We start from the raw sequence: 18,194 nt of genomic DNA, 5'->3' as shown, positions 1-18,194 counted from the left end.
TAAATATATATTTATTACTTGTGCACTAATAGTCTGTTCTGAAATTGACATTGCTATAAATATGTATAGTTCATATACAGCATTTGGAGATCTGGAAATATTTTTACATGGTCTTGGACTTGAACATATGACAGATTTACTGAAGGTAAGATTTTGTTTAAGCTATGGTGAGTTATGTATGCATGTTTATTTGTTGGTTAATATAACATTAAATATTAATTCATAAGCATGCTTATGAAGGGGTGACAGATGCACTTTTCTCCATAATTTGTAGCATTGATACATCCCATTTTAAAATTACAAGCATTTTGAAAATTCATTATTATAGAAATTTACATAAATTAGAATCTGGCTTTTACCCACTGCCCAAAGCATCACAGAACTCCTTGTACATCTAAGCCCTTAGTCTGTTTTTGCAGTTGCTGATCTTCCTGTATAGAATATTAGAAGCATGATTTTAAACCAAACAAACCAGGTATCAGATTCTTGCTCTAATGATTATTAACTGAAATATGTTACTTAAATCTCCTTTTTTTTCATAAGGATGGTAGTACCTAGTGTAGGATTGTCATAAATATCAAATTAGATCATATGTGAAGCACTGTTGTAGGTATTTTAGGCATGCATTATGGGATTTGAGCAGATGACAGTTATCAGCCATTTAGCTGATACTGCAACAGTAAAGCACTATTTAAGACAGGCTCTCCTTAGGAATATGCACATTCGTTTAGGCAGTTTAGAATTGGGTTTCACTGTACAATCATGAAACTTCCTATTTGAGAAATATTCAGTAAAACCAAATGTTATTAATATTATACGATTATAAATTTTAAAAATTCATAAAACAATTTCTGTCAAATTTTATAGAGCTGTTTTCTTTTTATGTAAGCAAATATAAGTTGTAATACTTTTTTTTTGAATCTGGGAAACTAGCTATGTATATATTTTTTTACGTAATTATACATATTATTATACTCATTACTATCTACCCAGTAGTTGAAAGTTTTTAGGAGGGTAGCATATAACTGACTAACTTATATGTACAGTTGCCTACTTCCCCTTCTACTATTTCATTTATATTGAAAGGTGGCATTTTTTTCTTTTCTACAGGAAAGGGATATAACTTTAAGACATCTTTTGACCATGAGGAAAGATGAGTTTACAAAGGTTAGTATCAATTTCAAAAACTCCAGATATTATCTTTCATATTTTTAATATTTTGAATCCTTTTATTTTCTATTTTAAAAATCCTACAGCTATAGACTGTGAGTGATCTTTTGCTAGGTTCCTCATTAGATATGATTATGGATAACCATATCTAAAATCTTCCATTCCAATATTAAGTTGCCTTAAGAATATTTAAAGACTTACTTAAAAGCTTTTGCACAGCAAAGGAAACCATAAACAAGACAAAAAGACAACCCTCAGAATGGGAGAAAATATTTGCAAATGAAGCAACTGACCAAGGATTAATCTCCAAAATTTACAAGCAGCTCATGCAGCTCAATATGAAACAAACAAACAAACCAATCCAAAAATGGGCAGAAGACCTAAATAGACATTTCTCCAAAGAAGATATACAGAGTGCCAACAAACACATGAAAGAATGCTCAACATCACTAATCATTAGAGAAATGCAAATCAAAACTACAATGACGTATCAGGTCACACCAGTCAGAATGGCCATCATCAAAAAATCTACAAACAATAAATGCTGGAGAGGGTGTGGAGAAAAGGGAACCCTCTTGCACTGTTGGTGGGAATGTAAATTGATACAGCCACTATGGAGAACAGTATGGAGGTTCCTTAAAAAACTAAAAATAGAACTACCATATGACCCAGCAATCCCAGTACTGGGCATATACCCTGAGAAAACCATAATTCAAAAAGAGTCATGTACCAAAATGTTCATTGCAGCTCTATTTACAATAGCCAGGAGATGGAAACAACCTAAGTGTCCATCAACAGATGAATGGATAAAGAAGATGTGGCACATATATACAATGGAATATTATTCAGCCATAAAAAGAAATGAAATTGAGTTATTTGTGGTGAGGTGGATGGACCTAGAGTCTGTCATTCAGAGTAAAGTAAGTCAGAGAGAGAAAAACAAATACCGTATGCTAACACATATATATGGAATCAAAAAAAAAAAAAGGTTATGAAGAACCTAGGGGCAGGATGGGAATAAAGACGCAGACCTACTAGAGAATGGACTTGAGGACATGGGGAGGGGGAAGGGTAAGCTGGGACAAAGTGAGAGAGTGGCATGGGCATATATACACTACCAAATGTAAAATAGATAGCTAGTGGGAAGCAGCCGCATAGCACAAGGAGATCAGCTCAGTGCTTTGTGACCACCTAGAGGGGTGGGATAAGGGAGGGTGGGAGGGAGGGAGACCCAAGAGGGAAGAGATATGGGGACATATGTATATGTACAACTGACTCACTTTGTTATAAAGCAGAAACTAACACCGTTGTAAATCAATTATACTCCAATAAAGATGTTAAAAAAAGAATACTTAAAGACTTAGAGTTGGGTTTTTTTCCTTCAGATTAGTTATGACATCTCAACTAAAACTGGTGGTTTATTTCTAAACATGAAATATATCTGCAAAACAGTATAAAACAGGTTACTTAGAGATAAGAGTTGGTTTTTTGTACATGTGGGTATAAACGTGTTCTTCAAATATTGCCTTTTTCTAGGTTTTCAAAATGACCAAGACTTATTATTTTGCTAATGAGTATTATTAAGTAACAATTTGAAAATAGCTGTGGGAAATATCAGAGATACTTTAATAAGTAGGATACATAAAAAGGAATGAGCTTCCTGTATGAGCACATTGGAAACTTGAAATCTTTACCATCACTGAAAATCAAACCATACTACTACTTAGCTAAATCCAGGATAGAAAATTTAGTTAATACTAAAGGTAGAACATAGACAAAAAGAAGACTTAATTCTCACTTAATCAGTGATAACATTTTAAATAATATTTTGAAGGAAAAATTGTTTTACTCTGGTTTTCTGGAAAGATTATATATTAAAATCTAGTAATTTGTTTTAGAATCCATCACAATTGTTATATAATGCAAAAAATTGACTATAGTCACTATATATCTAAATATTTTAGTGATGTAACCTAGTCAGTCCAGTTATAAGCAAACTTGTATATTTTTCAGTATGGTTTTTTTTCCAATATGTATCTATTTTTTTCAAGATGTGAATTAATCAAGTAGAAAACTTCTTCAGTAATTTTGAATATTGTTCAAGTATGACTACCTTATTGTACTTTAAAATCATTTCTACTTAGATTGGAATTACCAGTAGAGATCAGCAGAAAATTATGGCTGCTCTTAAGGAACTAGAGATAGAAGAGATAAAATTTGGAGAATTACCTGAAGTGGCAAAGTTGGAAATCAGGTAAAATTAACCTACTGGTTTACATTAATACTGTTTAGAATGAACTTTCTTTTTTAATTAAATTTTGATAACGTCCAAGTTATTTTACTTAATACCATCATTTTGCCAGGGATATGGATAGTTCATTTTGCAATATACTGTGTTCTGAAGTAGAAAGTACTTTATAAAGTCAGTTTTTACCAAGAAGCAAAACAATGCATCTTCTTAACTCACATAGAAATATTTTTGTTTTATTTTTTCATTGCATTTTGTTAAATGAGTTAATTAAAAGATCCCATGCTTTTCATAGTGTAGCTCTTACTCTCTTTAAATCATATATATGTCAGATTGAAGATTCTAAGGGTAATATTTTTGCTTAGGGTGATAAGAAAGCATTTCTCATGTACCTCAGCTCTACTTTCAGCCTTATTCTTTACAAATATCAATATCAATATATAAAGTTCATTTTCAATATTATAAACTTGTCAAACACTGATTAGTAGCAATATTAGTAATCTAAAATTTATTTTGAAAATAATGGTATTTGATTTTTTAAACATATTGTGGAACAGTAAATGATTTTTTTAACTTTTTATTTGAAATAATTTTAGATTCACAAGAAATTGCAGAGACGTACAGAAAGGTTCTTTGTACCCTTCACCCAGTGTCACCCAGTGTACCCAGTTATCTTGCATAACTATAGTACAATATCAAAACCAGAAACTGACATTTTTCTGGTTTGTATTTGTATTTCATCAGTTATACACGTGCTCATTTGTGTGTGTGTGTGTGTGTGTGTATAGCTCTATGCAATTTTGTCATGTGTGTAGCTTCTCATAACCACTGCCACAATCAATATACTTAACATACCATCACCACAATGCTACCACATACTACCCCTTCATAGCTCCCACCACCCCTCCCCATCCCTAAAACTAGCAATCGATAATTTGTTATCCATCTTTATAATGATGTTATTTCATGAATGTTACATAAATGCAATCGTACAGTATGTATCCACTTTTGATTGGCTTTTTTCAGTCAGCCTAATTTACTTGAAGTTTATCCAAGTTATAGTCTATAAAATATAATACTTACAAGTTCAGCAGTGTAGTGTAGCCTGCCTAACACTAACATTGCAACTATGAGAAACATTAATTAAACATAGGAATAATAAGTTTCCACACCATTTTAAAATTTAGATAAGTCTTCTAGGGGATAATTTAGATGATCCAGATTTCTTCTAAAATGTTATTGCAAAATTATTTCCCTTTCTCTAACTGTATCTCCTTTTAACAAGATGATCTATATTCAAAATAATGCCTCACTGTTTCAAAATAACATTGCATCTCTTAAATATTTAAGTACATTGTAAAGGATTTCAGTTGTGAGGACTTAAATCAGCAAACTTTGAATCTCTTTGTTCATTTTCTTTACTTTTCTAATTTATTGCTTCTATGAAGGAATATCCTGAGTTCTACATGACTAAATTTCAAATTAAATTTTTTAATATAACTTATTTTTATGATGTCAGAGTTGCCTCTATGAATTTTCATTGTTGAGATTTAATAGACTTAAAGAATGTACAGAATCCTGAATGGTTCACTTATTAAAACTGCTGAATTTTTTAAAAAATAAAACTGGCAGACATATATTTCAGGAATTTGACCTTGTTATTAAATCACAGACTTTGTTTACATGCTGTTACGGAAAAGGTTTTACTTCCCATTTGTTCAAAGTCATTCTTTAAAGAAGAAATTAGTCATTAAGTCATAAGAAAACTAACAGCAGGAAAAGTTGAACTGATTGATTATAATCTTCTGGTAATGTGACTTCAACAATTTAGCTACTGATTTATTTTAAGATACTTTTCTTCTATGTGTTCAGTTTTATAAAATAGTGTGTTACAGGAACACACATGCACAGTACATTTACTTTTTTCTACAGTTAGCCTTAGTATGTTTTCAGAATTAGAGAATGCAATCTAAAAATACTAATAACCATTTCATTACTACTTTGAGATATTTTGAACACAAATATTAAGTTTCACCCATGTCTTGACATTTTCAGCAGTTTCTACCCAGACCTTTTCTCTGAGCCTTTCTGATATCTACTTAAATGTATCAAAAGCATCTCAAAATTATGTCTACTTAGGAAATGATTTCTCCTCCAAAAAAAATCTGTATAGATGCAAATTTTCACATAAAAAATACATTGTTCACATCTATTTATAAATATTCTAAATGTGGAAACTCTAAATATTTAACTTAAGGTGAATGGTTGGATTATATTACATCAGTATAATTATTTTATTCTGTCGTTTAAATTATTTTGAGACTTAATGTCATGGAAAAATACTCCTAATAATATAAAAGGCAAATATAAAATGGAGTGTGAGGTATAATGCCAGTTGTATATATTCATAGGAAAAATACTAGAAGAAAATGTGTACTATAAGAAAATATTCTGTAAGAAAATAGTACCAGTCATTATCTTTGGGTGATAGAAGTATTGGTAATTTTAGTTTTTCCAGATAGTCTACAGTGAGCACATAGTACTTCTGTTTGGAGTACCTTTATTTAAAGTATAAATTTTATCCTAATACTTAACTTCACATTTTAAAAATATGGCCTGTTGTTTCAGTCAACTTACACTTTGTTGTGCTGCAGTAACAAATAACTTCTAAATCTAAATAACTTACAGAAACAAAGTTTATTTCTTGATTGCCTATCATGGATCAGCTGCAGTGAATCTCCTCCTTATTCTGAAAACAGGCTGGAGAAATAGCCCCACCTCGAACTGTTCAGAAGTTACATAGTCACTTCCAGTCATATTTTATTTGCCAAAGCAAGTCATATGGCCAAGCCTCTTGTCTTTGGGGCATGAAGTGTAATCCTCTGGCAGAGAGAGGCCTGGTAGTATTTGGCTCAGTAGAAAAGACATGACAATTTGATCAAATAATATAGTCTATCATACCTATGCCATATCTGCTTATTTTGAAATCCTTAAATAAGTACAAAATTATCAGGGCTGCCATGTAAAGGTATGTAGGTTGTACAGCTGTGGGGTGGGGGCTGGGCATCCAGTCACACAGTGTATGATGAAAGGCAACTTTTGAGTTGTGTTTTTTATAACTTGCCTATCCATATTCAGTGGCCCTGAAAATTATACATCACAAAAAAGGTATATATTTTCCTTTCATCCATTAAGATTATGTAATTTTGTTAATAATAGTATTTGCTTATTCGAACTGAGTTGTTAACTTAGTCTTCCTTGAGAATAAGAGCTTATAAGTTTATATTCCACATATATATGTGTGCTTTGACTATCTAGAATAATATACCTGCTATCATTTTGAATGACAGTTCTCAATGGATCTTAATTTCCTTAAGAGTCATTACATAAAAAATATATAGGGCATTAATGAATTACTCATTCAAGTACTTATTCTTTCACTGATAAATAAAATTTGAGTAAAGAGCACTAAAATATAAGTTTTAAGTATACCCTATATAAACACTACATGGAGGGGCTTCCCTGGTGGCGCAGTGGTTGAGAGTCCGCCTGCTGATGCAGGGGACACGGGTTCGTGCCCCGGTCTGGGAGGATCCCACATGCCGCGGAGCGGCTGGGCCCGTGAGCCATGGCCGCTGAGTGGGCACGTCCGGAGCCTGTGCTCCGCAGCGGGAGAGGCCACAACAGTGAGAGGCCCGCATACCACACACACACACACACACACACACACACAAAAAACCACTACATGGAAACAGAAAAATTAATACAAGTAATGACTGCTGTTGTTTCGACAGAAAAATATGTTCAAGTTCTGTTCTTTCTCGAGCAAAGAGCTGAAAGAAAATGTAATAAAGAAGAATTATATTTATTTGGAAATGTTTTTATAAATACCACTTTTGCTAGATAGAACAAGAGCTTATCTAAATTTTTTATTTCAATTTGCTTTTATAAAGCAGTCATCAGATACTTTTCATAGTTGGTGACTTGATTATATATATTATATTTGTAAAGTTTAAAGTCTTTATTTTGTATAAACTGTTTATTTTTCAGTCTAATAGCTAAGAAAAAGATTTCTTTTAAATTAAAATACTATATAAAAGTCGTGTCTTAGAGAAAAGTTTGCTATTAAGTTTCATTAGAGGTTCTCCTTTCTTGCTTTTTTATAACCTTTCCTCCTAGAAACAGCATGAAAGAAACTTTGTACAGTGTATAGTCAAAACTTCTACCTATAAGAATTTCATTTGGACTCAGAAGTAACTTTTGGTCCCATTGTATTAGTTTTTGTGTGAATTTTTATTATAATAGATACTGCTAAATAACTCTCCAGAAAGGTCATCTCACAAATTTGTCAACTCTTGATACTAATGATCTACTTAATTTTTGTCATTCCACTAGAATATAACATCTTATTTTAATCCCATGTTTATTATCCATTTAAAATTTTCTTTTTTCTTTTCCTCTGAGTTACCTATTCTTATCCTTGGTCCCCTTTTCTATTTGGCTGTGTTAGTTTCTTTGTAGCTTTCACAATAAATTGGCTTCTGTCTTTGAAACTAATCTAGTCATCAGTATCTCTTCATTGTCGGAATCATTGGACTAATCCTAATTATTTAACATGCTTGACTTTTTTCCTCCATCTTGAATCTATTCCCTTCAATACCTTTCATAACAGACCTTAACTCCTGCTTTTCTTTTTCTCAGGCTACTTTTCCCTTGATAGCTTTTTTCTTCTACCCCTATCAACTCTCCCCTCTTCACAATATGTATCTTTTTGCTTTGTGGTCCTCTCCGTGACCATTGTTTTGATTTCTACTGGTGACCAAAATTATAGACATTTCTAATACTTCTGTGGTTTGTGCCTATATTCATAATTGAAAGAAAGACTGAAATTCTGTTAGAGGTTAGTGAAAATAAACATGTAATTTTTCCCCATGTAAGTTCACCAACTCCCCGAATTCTGTGTAGCCTCATGAGGCTGTGGACCCCAGGATAAGTACCTGCAAGACTGACATTTTCTACTACTTACTGGTCATTGCCACCTACATGTCTCATATCATTGCCATCATCATCATTATTAAGTTTATTTAACTGCCATATATGTACTAGACAGAATGCTAGGTGCTTTTCACATGTTATCTCCTTCAGTCCTCCTGACACTCCTTTTACCTCAGTTCTAGAGATACAGAAATATTTGGCTGAAGATTAGGTTTGCCCAAGATCATAAAGCTGTGGAAGCTGAATTCAAACTCAGGTCCTCCTGACACTAGAGACTGTGTTCTTAATTATTATGCTATATTGCTTTGTCTTCACCCCACTTTTTTCTCTGCCACCCACCCCCAAATTCACTTCTCTGCTTGTTAGTGCCATCTTCCACTGCAACCAAAGAACTTAGAATAACCCTAGACTTTTCCTTTTCTTTTACGTGCAATCCATCACCAACTTTTTCAGTTTATTCTCCTAAACATTTCTTAAACTAGTATCCTAATTATTCTATTTCCACTTTTTGTTTTCCTTTAATCCACACCACTCCCCAAATAAACTTTCTCGTACGAAAATCTGATTTTCTACTTTCCTGTTTAAAATTCTTTAGTAACTGTACATTATCCAAAAGGTAATATTCCATTCCTTAGCATGTCACGAAAGTTCCTTAAACAAGTGATCCCGTACAGCCTCTTTTCTTACGACTTTCCCATAATTGTGCTTTAGTTATACCTTGGAGACCTCCTACCCCTGTTCTTTCGCACCTGCTATTCTCTCCATCCAGAATCTCTTTTCTTCCTTACCTACCTGACAAACTTATTTTTAAGCTCCAGACTCAGTTCAAGTATGAGCTTTATGAAGCATAACTAAATCCCTATTCCCATTATACTAGATTCATTATGTCTGAGTTTTAGATGTCTCAACTATAAACTTCTGTTAATAACATCTACCTTATAGGAGTTGTTGGGAAGAATTTAAAAAATAATAAATGTAAAATAACTAGTGCAGTGCCTTCGTATAACAGACATTCAAATATTGGCACTTTTATGTTCCTTCTTCATATGTCCCTGTGAATAACAATGTTATAATTCTATGTCTGCTTCTCATCCTGAACTTTGAGATCCTCAAGATTGGATGCTTGGTTTTCGTTGTATGCTCAAAGTCTATTTCAGTTGCTAATACAAATTAACTATTCTACAAATGTTTTTTAAAAGAATCTAATAAATGTTATGACTAGACATTGAATAACTAGCCAAGTAAAATGGAGTAAATTGTTCATATTAGTGATTCCTTTTTATTTCCTCTCTTTAGTGGTGATGAGTTCCTCAGCTTTCTTCTGAAATTAAACAAACAGTGTGGCCATTTAATAACAGCTGTACAGAACATTATTACTGAGTTGCCTGCAAATTCTCAGAAGGTATTCTACAAAAGTTATTAAATGAAGAAAAGTATGAATGCTGGAGAACATTCCAGATAAGTTAATGATAACTCAATAAACTGTAATGATCTGGTAAAACTGTATCCTCTGTAAAATCACCTAAGATCTAAATAAGTCAATTTATTTAATATTACTTTTTTATACTAATTAATTGAAAAACTTTGTGTTCTAGCCCTCAAGAAAAGGAAAATGAGTCAGACCAAAAGTTAAACTGATCTGAGTATTGAACTTACCATTTGTTCTTAAAGGGAATTTAATTGTTTAAAATATAAAGTGACAGGAGACCCAAGTGAAAGTTGAAACAAAACAGTGTGTTGAGTGTTATTAAAAACCATTTCAATATAAGGATGTTTTAATGAAGGAAATTTTAAATAGAGAAAGTGTAAGTGACCTGTAAAAGCAAACTTGTTTTGTAAAGTTTTTGATGTGATTTGGTTTTAGCTACTTGCATATAGTGAAAAATATTTAATGCACTTTTTTTCCTATGATTTTTATATAACACTAATATGGGAATCATGTCATTCTTAAAACCTTCATGACTTTATTCACCATAAATATTTTTATTACTAATATTAGTCTCCATGGTGATATATATGTATATTTAATAAATGCATTCAGGAAACTGATTTGACTATTTATATAAAAATACTGAGTTCTTTTGGTATCAGGATTTATCCTGAATAAAAAATGCTTTTCAGTTATGTAATTTAATTTAATGTTTGATAATGTTGTATACTTTTTGTGGATATAAAGTTGTGAAAAGTTGCTTTCCATTCTTTAAAATGTAACTTTTGAAAATATTAACAGATAGTACTAGAATGGGCTTCTCCCCGGAATTTTACTTCAGTTTGTGAAGAACTGGTTAGTAATGTTGAAGACTTGAGTGAAGAGGTCTGCAAACTAAAAGACTTCATTCAGAAGGTATTTAAATATTTAAAATTAAAAAGGGGGAAGATTATTTACAGCATAATATGTTAGACAATGAAGCAGTTCTGACGAGCAGCTTAAGCTCCCACAAAGGACAGTTTTCAAAGGAAGAAATATACATAGGAAGCAAACTTTGTTGGTCATTAATGAAATGCATACTGAAAGAACACTGATATATCATTTTCATCCTATAAATTAGCAGGGAATGTATTACCCTACCCATTACTGGTTATAGTTCACCAAACAGTATTTTCATGTGAAACTGATGTCTAAGCCACTTTCAAAAACAGTTTGGCAAGATGTGGCAAGGACCATAAAAATGTTTGTATCTTTAATAGTACTAGCTTAATGATTCTAAAATTATATGTACGTAAATGTCCTATGCGAGAATGATTTAATAAATTATGGTATAACCGTTTCTTATAATGATATGCAGCCAGTTGAAAAATATAATGAAAAGTATATATCAACTTGTTAAAGAAGGTCTATTTCTAATTTTTATTTACATATATAAATGTAAATATTAAAAAACTACCAAAAATGAAATGTTATTAGCTCTGTTAATGAGGTAGGGTTGTAGATAAAATATTCCTTCTATTTTCTAGACTTTTTTTTTTTTGGCTGCATTGGGTCTTCGTTGGGGCACACGGGCTTTCTTTAGTTGCGATGAGCGGGGGCTACTCTTCGTTGTGGTGCGTGGGCGTCTCATTGTGGTGGCTTCTCTTGTTGCGGAGCATGGGCTCTAGGTGCGTGGGCTTCAATAGTTGTGGCACATGGATTTAGTTGCTCTGCGTCATGTGGGATCTTCCCAGACCATGGCTCGAACCTGTGTCCCCTGCATTGACAGGTGGATTCTTAACCACTGTGCCACCAGGGAAGCCCCTTCTAGACTTTTTATAGTATCTTTTATAATTTAACTTTTTAAAAGAGTATGGGCTTTTTTTGGTTCTTGTTCGTATACTCATATAGAAGTATGTATTTTGGTTTAAGGACAGGTGATTTTTCCCCCCTTTAAGAAAACTGGCAATAACAAAATCTAAGCTGCTAAAACAGAGAACTCTGTTGAAGGTAGATAATAAAGGGCAACACTTTCACTTGACTAAAGAACTCATTTCTGAGTCTCCATGTCTAATAAATATATTTGATATCGATAAAGTTTTTGTGAAGTATCTGATGTGAACATTAGATTATGCGTTAAATTTTTATAGCATCAACACATGTCATTTAATATTTTCATTAGTATTTTATCAAAAAAGTTATTTTGGGCTTCCCTGGTGGCGCAGTGGTTGAGAGTCCGCCTGCCGATGCAGGGGACACGGGTTCATGCCCCGGTCTGGGAAGATCCCACATGCCGCGGAGCGGCTGGGCCCGTGAGCCATGGCCGCTGAGCCTGTGCGTCCGGAGCCTGTGCTCCGCAGGGGGAGAGGCCACAACGAGAGGCCCGCGTAACGCAAAAAAAAAAAAAAAAAAAAAAAGTTATTTTCCTCAAAATAGACTTTATACATGTTCCAGGTAATTTGTCATTCTAGCTATTAACATGTTCAGTCAAAAGGAGTCTTTTTTAAAAATAAGCAGAAAATTGTGAAGCAAATTCTACAAAATTATAGGGGGATAAGGACATTTAAAATAGGGAAAATGAGCAATATAGTTCACATTTTTGGTAGACGATAACTCCTTTCCAGAGAAAGGTATCTTAGAAGCTGTATTATCTCTGACATTTATTCATTCAACAAACCTAAGAGTGCCTCCTGTATGTCAGGCAACTGTGCTACACATTAGTTTCCTAATTATTCTCTCCACTTCCACTTTGTGTTCCTTTAATACACACCACTCCCCAAATGAACTTTCTCAGGCAAAAATATGATTTTATACTTTCTGAACTTGCTGACAACACGAAAATTATAGCACCATTCATCTTCACTATATCCATCATCTAGAAGAATTGAAGGGAAATGGTATTGATTTTACTTATTAGCATAGTGTTTTTCATGGGGATGCAAGAGAAATTTGGAAGGATTTGTGTAAAGATACTTCCTGCAAATCATCAACCTTTAATGTTTAGTGTAAGAAATTCCCTAAGACATCTTTGTCTCAGGATTGGTAATTATTTGTTTTCTCCAAGATGAACTAAAAACATTTGGGGAGGTGGGGTGGAGGATTAAGATGAAATTAGAGAGAGCACCCAGATTTTTCTTAAAGGGATGAAATTAAGAAACACTGCTTTCAGAGTGTAACTTTGACTCAAAAACATGAACAATTCAATCAGGTACCATAATATTTATTTTAATAAAATATACCTATAGAGAAAAATTTCAGCTTTCTTTAGCTAAATGGAAGGTTGTTTTTCTTTGGTCTTTTCTACCTTGAATCTATACATTTCTATATAAAGACTGGCCTTGAAAACATATTCATTGGTTCATAATAACAGCAGATATAGTTCTTTGGGCAGGAACCTCTTAATTTTGCAGCAAGCCTGTGCATTGGGTTTTCTTTGGATTAGGCTTAAACAAGTAATAATCACCAAATAAGATTTTATTTAGAGAACTATGAGGCTTCCAGATTTGGGAGTATGCTATCATGCCTGTTAAGCTTATGATATTTTACAGTTTACCAATAATAACAGAAGGGATTTTTTAAAAGAAACATATGAGCTATCATAGATAAGTATATGGAGGTAACAAAGAGAGAGGGTGGGAGAGGTCAAGGCCAGACTCTAACACCACATCATTCTCTTTCAAACCAACACACTGACAGGCTCCTGTCAGAAAGGGTCATTCTAAGTAATTGGTTAATAAAAGGAATGACTGTCTCAGGATTCAGTAAATGGAGCATCAGTGTCAAAAAGGAATCTGTTGCTGAATGAAGCCATTTGGAAGTTAGACCAAGAATACAGTATTAATGAGATTGGCATTGAAGTCCATCTTCTACTATAAATTTGAAATTAATTTTTCAGGGTTTTTAAATTAAATATTTACACTGTAGATTTGACAAGTAGTTATTTTTGCTAATGTTGAACGTATGTCACCACTCCAGCACAGGATGTTTCTAGTAAATATCACTCTGTAAATGTGCCTGATTCTTTTTATCTTTCAAGGATCTTTTGGTTTCTGCTTGTTCTCCCTCTTCTGCCTCTCCCCAGCAACTATCTCCTCCCTCTCCCTCCCCTCACCCCCTCCATGTCTCTCTCTCTCTCTCTCTCTCTCTCTCTCTCTCACACACACACACACACACACACACACACACACACACACACACACACACACACGAGTTGAGAGGCCTTCTTTAGCAAGAAAGTTCTATGTATAGGAATTTAGAAACTGACTGGGTCATGTACTTTCATTGTTCAGAAGTGCAAAAAGAACCACTGAAATTTTTGTTAACATTTGTTCCTGCGAATATATTTAAGTAAAGGATTATACTTCTTCTAGTGTTAGCATCGAATCTTCCAGTTTCTGTTGAATTTCATGTACTGTAGGTATGCCATAACAATACTTTTTTTTTATAAGGTTCACTTTTTTTGTAAGAAATCAGTTGATATTTAATACAAAGGAAAAAACGACTGTCGTTCCTTATAGGTAGACATAGAAACTTTAACATTAAAGGAACTTTATCTCCTGACATAAAAACATGTTTTTAAAATGTAACAATCTATAGAAGCATTTATTTTTAATGTAAAACTAATAGTCTACTACAGTGGGATCCTGGTTGAAAGAAAGACTGTCTTTTAAGATTTTGAATCTTTACTTTAAATCTTCCATGGGAATCTTGCATTTAGGCTACATCTAAATCAAGTCATTAACATGGATATTTTGATATTTTTTAAAATCAAAGATATTTTTATTTTCACTGTACTGCACATTAACTTTTTCATTTTTCCCATACTAAACATTAGTTGCAAAATGAACGAGAAAATGATCCAACTCGTATACCGTTAACGAAAGAAGTATCTACATGGAATAGTCGAATTTTGAAGAGGACGGCTATTACAGTATGCGGATTTGGGTTTCTCCTTTTCATTTGCAAGCTAACTTTTCAGAGAAAATAACCCTAATATTTGTTTTGAGTTATTATGTATATCTTATTCAAATTACCTAAAAATGTTGCTTTTAACTGTTTGTGGCACAGTATAACTACATTCTTTGCCAACACTCCATAGGAAAAATTATGATAGCTTACTGCAGAATGTTTTTCTTTAGAAAGTGGTTTGTCAGTTTGAGTTGACAATATAATTTGTTATATTTTAATGTTAACTTTGATCAAGCAGTAAATTATAAGGGATTCTTAAGTTTGATCCTATCCTATGACTCTAATAAATTACATTTAAAATAAATAAAAGTTTTATCTAATATTCTTTGACATTTATAAAAGTGTGTTCATTTGTCACAGTGAATCATACACTATCTGTAAAGTGTTCATAAATTAGTAGCTTTCTTTTAGTTCTTATTTTTCCCTTCCATTATTATGTAATAAGGAATTTCTTTAGTTATATATCATTATAAGGAAATTATTAACTTGAGAGTAGTTTAGAGAATGCAAAGTATAAAGATAAAATGTAAAATTTTTGAATTATGGATTAAAACCTAGGAAAAATATTTTAAATGTAAATTTTAAAAAGCAGAAAATTCAGAGAGTAGTGTGGAAAGCCTAAAGCACATTAGAATTTTTTATGTAATGTACTTTTGGGAACATATGACATGTACTATGTGTAACATTCTTGAGGATGGTATGAAAGGGAATGGCATTTGGCGTATAATTTCTCATACCAATCTAAAGAAGTAATGCACGATTTCTTTGTGGGGCTTTTTTTTTTCAAAATCAAAATAATGATATTCAGATTTTAAAAGTGAGGGTAATAAACAGGCAGGCCTATTTTAGCAGGCAATATAGTAGTTAAATATTGCTTGACTTAGTACCATACTTAGAACAGATGCAGTTGATCTACAACTGGGATAACAGTGGTTTTAGCAGTGCTCTTTTTAACTGTCTCTTTCTAATCTCTTCCATAGGCTGTCTGCCTCATTTGGTATTACACCCAACTCTTAGGCTCCACTAATTACTTGTTGATTGCTCTACTGTTTGGCATGCCCTGGGGCATGAATTGCTCAGCAGTCTGATAGAATTAAATCTGGACGGGTTATTTTTGAGGCCAGCTTTTGAGGCTTATTCTGATCAGGGAAGGGTCCTTCTCAGCTGTCTCTTGCCCTGGTTCTCTCTGGTGAACTAGCTGGCCTACAGAGGAGCTGTTGTCTTCAGGAATGCCCTTAGGCTTGATTTTCTCCACATTCTCTTTCAAATGAAGTCAGTTCCTTTGGGGAGAACTTTGAAACTCTCTTTCTTATGGACTGCTTCTCCCCCCTGGACAAAATCTCTGAGCCACTCCTCTGAGTGCTGGGTGGGGCAGTAGCCTCTAGTCTTCTGCGTTTGCTTCTTACAGTTCTGCCCTATAAGTGAGCTGGCGAAAGGAAGATCGCGGCCTTAGTGTTCTGGCCTGCCAATCCTGGGGTAAGAGTTCTCATCCTGTGAGGCTCAATGGAAGGAGAGAGCCCTCTACCTCTCAGCCACACTCATCAGAATTTAGCTGCTCAAGTTTGGAATTGGAGGGCGTTAGAAAATCTGGAGGATTGTCCTTCAGATGAGATATGGTAACTCATATTTGGGAGCTGAGGGGAGAGGGAGCCCCATCTTCTTGGCCACATTCACCCAAAGCTTTTGGAGCTTTTGCTAAACTGAGATGACTTGGGGTTGCCGGGAGGCAGGTGGTAAGGGAGAGATTGGATCAGTGGCTCAGTGTTCTTACTGAGTTTTAGTAGGTTTTCTTGAATAAATGTTTTTTTTCATTTGTTCTGAGCCCTTAGGACTCTGCAAAGACTTTAAATAAAGGTTGTATGTTTATAGCTTTCTAGTCTAGCTTTGCTTGTTTCTTTGGGGTGTATGTCCATGCTGCTCTTCACACTTCCATCCTGGCAATGAAACTCCTAAACCAGTATTTCTAGGGTATCTTCTATGTCCTTTAATATAGCAGATACCCTAGAAATATGGCCCAGAACAGTGTGAAAGAATTTTTTTAAGCCAGAAACATTAGCTAAATACTTCTCATAAGCTTTACCTAGCTCTAGGGTAATACCATAGGATGCTGAAAATTCTAAGAGCACCTAAAGATCACTTCTGTTGGAAGCAAAAGGGAAAGACCACCTTGGTTTCACCAGGATACATTAGGACTAGATAAATGATGGGCAGAGCAAGACTACACTCTCAATTTTGAAATTAAAAATTGAAATTAAAAGTTAATCCTGCAGAAGGTATTTAAGCTAATACCTAATTTAAAGTAATTATATGTATTAAATATGGGAAACAGGATATGTAAAAGTATAAAGAAACCAGCTACAATTGCAAGCCCCAGAATTGAAACTGAGTTGATTTTTTAATGGGACTTTTTACACTGCCAGCCTTTTTTGATCTTAACATTATGCAGAAGTTAATCTTTAAGAACACAGGTAACCATGATGACTTCTGTTTTGTACTCCAGGTCACTCTGTCACTGCTTCATAAATAATCGTTTGTAGCTCTGGGGGGGTGGACCTAGGGTGGGGTTCTTTCTGGCACTTCAACTAGTGAGTAATACGTTTATTTCAAGTGCCAGTAAACACGTTATACTGGACATACGTGACACATTTGTTCGTTATTAGAGGAACTATTTCAAAACTATTTGAGCAACGTTCTATTATATTCCTCTACCTGTAAATTCAGATTATCTTATCAATATTCTAAACAAAATGAACAAATTTTTATACTGCATAACAATCTTGGAGAGAGAGTAAATAAAATGACATTTTCAGAAGTGTCACCATCTCTGGACTTATCTCTGTAAGGCAGTATTATTCACGTTTCTCTTCCCAACTGATCTTTCATAATTGTTTCCATGAATTTTCTTCCTTCCTGGAACCTTTCTAACACTTTAATCTTCTGTATTTTCTTTCCTTTTGAAGTCCATGCCTACTGTAACATGCTCCCTCTTCCCTCTCAACCCCTAACCTTCACTTTTCTGTTGACAGATAAAGCAGAAGGTAGCCCAGGTTCCTAGCCCTGTCACATTGTCTTGTACATTCTCCAAGTCTTGGTTTCCTCATCTGTAAAATAGATTCTAAAGACTAAATGAATCAGAACAATGCCTCCTTGTTAATAGGTCCAATTTGGAGTTCTGAAATTAGAACTAAATCTTAGGGGCTTTATGTAAGAGAATCAATGCTTCATAGACAAAGTGAACCCCTCATAAGTGGTTTTGCTTTTTGAGCTGACATCCAGAGATCTGATATGAGAATTGATCTTAACATTTGGTTGTTGCCAATATTTTATAATATTTGGGGGAAAATTACTAGTAATTACATTTCAATTCATTAAATAATTACTGATTGCTTAGTATGTGTAAAACAA

The 18,194-nt window shown here is 33.6% G+C and overlaps 1 protein-coding gene across 2 annotated transcripts in view; it reads left to right on the top strand.

Annotated features, from left to right (window-relative positions):
- Window positions 1–14,808, top strand: part of ASZ1 (ankyrin repeat, SAM and basic leucine zipper domain containing 1) — a gene marked incomplete at both ends in the record, with an annotated part of 70,353 nt that extends 55,545 nt beyond the window's left edge. The window contains 6 exons of one of the 2 annotated variants that reach the window (XM_079711519.1): window positions 70–145; window positions 1,111–1,167; window positions 3,315–3,424; window positions 9,710–9,815; window positions 10,644–10,757; window positions 14,656–14,808. In XM_079711519.1, coding sequence (XP_079567645.1) covers window positions 70–145; window positions 1,111–1,167; window positions 3,315–3,424; window positions 9,710–9,815; window positions 10,644–10,757; window positions 14,656–14,808 — 616 coding nt within the window. The remainder of the gene's footprint in view (window positions 1–69; window positions 146–1,110; window positions 1,168–3,314; window positions 3,425–9,709; window positions 9,816–10,643; window positions 10,758–14,655) is intronic. The other variant, XM_079711520.1, reaches the window with a different exon arrangement.
- Window positions 14,809–18,194: the final 3,386 nt, after the last annotated feature.

The sequence above is a fragment of the Hyperoodon ampullatus genome, assembly GCF_949752795.1.
Source record: "Hyperoodon ampullatus genome assembly, chromosome: 9".
Taxonomy (NCBI): domain Eukaryota; kingdom Metazoa; phylum Chordata; class Mammalia; order Artiodactyla; family Ziphiidae; genus Hyperoodon; species Hyperoodon ampullatus.
Note: the sequence above shows the minus strand (reverse complement) of the source record. Positions and strands in the feature narration are given on the sequence as shown.